At 41.5% G+C, this 5,448-nt stretch overlaps 1 protein-coding gene across 1 annotated transcript; it reads left to right on the plus strand.

The window, feature by feature from the left end:
* Nucleotides 1-1,801: 1,801 nt before the first annotated feature.
* LOC125881235 (uncharacterized) lies at nucleotides 1,802-4,680 on the plus strand. The gene is made up of 4 exons (XM_049564314.1): nucleotides 1,802-1,846; nucleotides 2,244-2,346; nucleotides 4,038-4,090; nucleotides 4,210-4,680. Exons 1-4 carry the CDS (start codon nucleotides 1,802-1,804, stop codon nucleotides 4,678-4,680), a joined length of 672 nt encoding a protein of 223 aa, XP_049420271.1.
* Nucleotides 4,681-5,448: the final 768 nt, after the last annotated feature.

The raw sequence follows: 5,448 nt of genomic DNA on the forward strand, positions 1-5,448 counted from the left end.
ACATGCTCCAATAACATCAGAACATAAAGTCATGGTGCCTTGGGAAAAAGAATTAATATCGTGTATGACTCCCATGAGCTTGGAGGACTGCATCCATACGTCTTGGCAATGGCTCAAATAACTTATTGATGAAGTCATCTGGAATGGCAAAGAAAGCAGTCTTGCAGGACTCCCAGAGTTCATCAAGATTCTTTGGTTTCATCTTCCAAGCCTCCTCCTTCATCTTACCCCAGACATGCTCAATAATGTTCATGTCTGGTGATTGGGCTGGCCAATCCTGGAGCACCTTGACCTTCTTCACTTTCAGGAACTTTGATGTGGAGGCTGAAGTATGAGAAGGAGCACCATCCTGCTGAAGAATTTGCCCTCTCTTGTGGTTTGGAATGCAATGGGCAGCGAGAACCTCTTGATACTTCAGGCTGTTGATGTTGCCATCCACTCTGCAGATCTCTTGCACACCCCATACTGGATGTAACCCTAAACCATGATTTTCCTCCACCAAACTTGACTGCTTTCTGGGTGAATCTTGGGTCCATGCAGGTTCCAACAGGTCTTCTGCAGTATTTGTGGCAATTGGGATGCAGTTCAATGGATGATTCATCAGAAAAATCAACCTTCTGCCACTTTTCCACTGTCCATCCTTTCTGCAAGCTGTGGGCCTTGGCAAATGCAACACGATTCGTTTGTTGTCTTCTGTTTAATGCTGGTTTGTGAGCAGTAATTCGGCCATGGAGACCATTGCGTGAGAGAATTCGACAAACTGTTCTGGTAGATACAGGGGTTTCTGGTGACCAGTTCTGATGTAGCTCTGCTGCAGTTGAAAAAGGGCTGGCCCTGGACTGCCGAAGCAACAAACGGTCCTCTCTAACAGTTGTGTTACAGGGTCTGCCTGACCTGGGCTTGTCATGAACGTCACCAGTTTCTTCAAATCTTTTTTTTATCCTCTCCACTTGACGTTTGGATACACTGAAGATGTCTGCCACCTCAGCAGCAGACTTGGTCTTCAGGCTCTTGATGATCAGCACTTTGGTCTGTGGTTGAATCTTTGGCATGTTGTCAGCGGTCAGGTTGCACTTCACATGAAGGTCTGGTGTGCTGGGGTTCTTTTAGACACACCAGGGAATGTGTTAATTACAGTATTTGTCACAGGTGGAGCTCTAATCTGTGATTGGTTGAATCGTTTAAAGACACGACAAGACTTTTGTCCAAGCAAAATCTGACCTTTCTGTCCTAATTAAATGATAAAACTCAATGAATGACACTCAACTTTATTTTGGTATAATAAGCATAATCTAAAGGTCTTTGCCTTTCATATAAGCTATTTCTGAACCCAATTGATCAACTACAAGTCAGGTTATTATTTGTTCTCCTACAACTAGGATAAGCGACAAGACTTTGTCAGGGACTGTAGACCAGGAAAGTCCTGAAAGTATTGAGGTCTTATGTCAGGGTTCCCACGGTCATGGAAAACCTGGAAAAGTCATGGAATTTTGTTGTTGAGAGAAAGTGAGCCAGGCTCAGAAAAGGCAAGTTGTAGTTTGTGCCATCATAGTTAGTTTGCTTTATGTGTCACCTTCAATACAGTAGAATTGGTTTTGGTCTTTAGAATTTTATAGTACAAGTTCATTATTCCGGTCTTCCTTCTTCCTGCTGACTATTAACTGACATTTCTGCCATACTCATGGCCAGTGTTGTAACACAGTGTTTGCAGAATGAAAATGAATTATTTTAGCTTAAAATAAACTCACATTTGTGCCTGTCATTGACTCAGTCACAGGAGGTGTGCAGCGGTCGTGATTTGATGACAGAGGTCAGGGCAGCTCCGTCAACATTAAAGGATGACATTGTAAGTTGACAGTATTCTTGTAATATCATGATTTTACTTCTAGACATAATACTGTTTTGTTTGATCTTATGACTGTGCTCAGAAGTCTTCACACTTTTGAATGTTGTACACTACATGTACCTGCCACAGCACAGGACTGTCAGGACAAAGTGTCCTGTAAGGACAGTAGGAATTGGGTGTGTGTGTGTGTGTGGTTATGTCAGAATGTACTTAAGAGGACATTTTCCTAATCAGGCGTTGGGTTTTGTGGTGGGGTGTGTATTAGGCCTTCATGCATTTCTTTATATAATGGGTGTCAGAAGTTGGTACTGCTCAGAAGTCTTCAGAAGTGTTTTTACCCTATGTTAAGGGTTTCCAACACTGATCATTACTGATATATACCTTATTGGTTCCTCAGTGCCACCATAGTGTTACCTGCTCACTTGTCAGCTGTTTGGACCATTGTGAAGATTGCACAGGACCTGTCTCCAGTCTAAAATGGCTTGGTCTCACATGCAAATGTTCGTATTCATGTCACTCAAACAGTTTTTGTTGTTGTCTTTAGTGTAGCGCTGCACGATATGAGGAGAATCTGCAATGTACTGTAACACTGTTCAGTATTGCGATGACAATAAGGTTGTATATAAGCTCTACAGTTCCTATGTCGTTCTCTTTAATAGGTATACTGCTAGACCCCAAAAATCGAATAGTCCATGCCCACTGAATAATGAAATAAATGATTTCAAACGTGTTTTTATTAAACTCCAACTCCATTTGACATGAATTCTCCTGTAAATCAGCATCATATCAGTTTGACCTGTCGCCTCAGCTACACAGGCTAAATAAACAGTGCTTGACTATAAGGTTCATATTTTATACAAGACAACAGCTTTCATTAAAGATCAGTCAGATACAGTCAGGGCTTCACATCTGATGTTATTTTAAGAATCCTCACATCCCACTGACCACAAGTCTTTGTGTTGCTAAATACTTCAATAATTAAACCGTCCAATATTAATATACAGTAGACTCTGTATAGTTTATGATGAATATATTCAGTCTCTGAAAACTAAACTTCACCATCAGTCACACAACATGTTTCTGTTCACAGAATAAACCTTCAGATCAAACAAATACAATCTTAATCTCTAAAATTCATCAAAAATGAAAAGTTTATCTAAAACGTCATCTTGTTGAGTTGACATCTGAACCAGTCAGCTGTTAGATCAGGTGAGAGCCAGGCGGTGCAGTCGGTGGAGAGCAACTGCAGCGCCTGGCTCTAAAAACTGCGACGCCGAGGACTTTTGTAATACATCAGAGCAAGTCGGGATGAAGTTGGACACAAAACTAACCGGCATGCATTGTGCGCCGATCGCCGGTGATCGAATCTGCACAGGCCTGGCTCATCTCGAGCGAACCTAGTGTTTGGGTGCACACCTAGCTAAAAGCAAAGGTACTGTGGTGTCTGAACACCATGACAAAACACCAATCATACAAATCAAATGAGGAGTTGGATTTATTCATTTATTTCATTTGTGTTGATTGTGTCGTTGGTCTTAAATTTCATTTCAAGTGGCATTAAAAAAGTCTTAAAAAGTCTTAAATTTAACTTGCCTTAAGCTCTAGGAACCCTGTAAAGTATCTTAGCCCTTAAGAGAGCTCCTAAAGTGAAACAGTGTTAGGAGCAGGGAGGAGGAGGCTTCAGAGTTTCACAGAGGAGAAAATGGCAGAAATACAAAGAGGAAGGAGAAATATCCTCCAAATGTCCTCAGCATTATCGACTTGCGACAGTGCATGTCCATAAAACGTCTCTCCTGAATCCAAAATAATTCCAAGTAGCAAAAGTACTGTGCTTGTTCACAACAACTTCTTCATATTTTCCTTGCTCCTCTCTCCTTCCTACTTGTTCACCTCCAGCAAATGACACATGACCTGACAGGGTAGCTGAGGCTTCATCTAATTAGCCAAACGGTGTCTAGGGCTTCCCAAATGCTCACATGCTGAGTGTAAATGCATGGCACAGTATTAACACTGATTTTTCATTCATCGCAGTTCAGGCGGTCTTTACGATGCGTTTATCTTGCATGTTCATATCGCGATGACGATGAAAATGCGATTTATCGTGCAGCCCTACTTTAGTGCAGTTTTTATGTTAAATTAAAACAAAAGCATTAGCACAACTTGCTAACTTTTCATTTCAATGTGCTTTTAGTGTGTTCAAGATCCTGGCACAAATCCTGCTTTTTCAAGAAGAATCAGTCGCTGGTATGTTCATTTTCCTTGGTTCCATTTTAAATTTGATTTTAAAGTGTTCTTGGTGTCGGATTGTGACTTACACAGTAGTAGATGTTTGGGGGTTAATATAAGCTCTTTTTTCTGCATAGGATGTTATACCCGATGAGATTGTTTCTGACTCTGCAAGTAGTGATGGCTGTTCCTCTGGTGATCTCTACATAGCTGACACTGCACCAAGGTCTGATGGATCCAACTCTGATGAAGATGTTGTAACTGACACTGAACTATTTAGTGATAGTGAGGATCTAAACCTACCACATCGCAAGAGTGGACCAGTTGACTCACTTTCTTCCCAGGAAAGGACAAAGACAGTCCTGCAACCTATATCCTGCATGGAACAGGAGGACAAGGATGCTTCCAACTCTGGCAGAGTTGGCATTGATGATGACTTCATACCTGATAGTGAACCCTGTTCTGATGTTGATGATCCTACTACAAGTAATACCCAGACTCTTCCAAGAAGTACAACAGAGTCTTTTCTACTGAGACTGCAGCAGCACCACAAGTCTCTTCTTGCACATCAAAAATTACTGCTATGTTTGCAAAACACCTCAGTCTAAAATATCTCACACCTTAAAAGCATGAGAAAGTAGAGCCTGATATTGCTGAAGCATTCTCATTCCTAAGAACTCAAAAGAGAGAAAGAGGTTACTTGAAGTTGCGGAACAAAGGTAATTATGAACATAATCAAGAAGTAATGCGTAAACATGATGGACAATTGAAACTGAAAAGAAGACCAGGACCATCAAAAATCTCGGTGAATGCCAAAACGCATGTGCACTGTGCATATTGTAAAGGCCTGTTTATCCGTAAAGAGCTGTGGCGCCACTCGCATAGATGCCCGTCAAAGATGGTCTCAGAAACTGAAGCTATTTCTAAGACCAAAGCCTTAGTTCTGGCAGATATTGCAGAGTCAACATACAGCCAAGCAGTGTCCCTGGAGTGTGGAAGATCCTTGGAAAGATGAGGGACGATGAGGTAGCATCTGTAGTCCGTAATGACTTCCTCATATTGCAACTGGGCCAGTCTCTCTACAACAAGCATGGGAATGATCCAACAAAATTTGAGTACATCAGAACAAAGGCTCGGGAAATGGGCAGACTGTTGTTAACCTTAAGGAAAAAATATTCTATATTTAGCTTCGAAGATGCTGTAAAACCAAACAATTTTTACAAAATCGTTGGAGCTGTCAGAGAAGTTGCTGGATATGATGAAGAGAAGCACTCCTATTGTACACCCAGTCTTGCCCTGAAATTGGGACACTCGCTGAAGAAGATTGGTGACATTATTCTCTGCAGGGCCATCGCAGCAGAGAATGAAAATTTGAT

This window comes from Epinephelus fuscoguttatus, linkage group LG20 (assembly GCF_011397635.1).
Source record: "Epinephelus fuscoguttatus linkage group LG20, E.fuscoguttatus.final_Chr_v1".
Lineage (NCBI taxonomy): Eukaryota > Metazoa > Chordata > Actinopteri > Perciformes > Serranidae > Epinephelus > Epinephelus fuscoguttatus.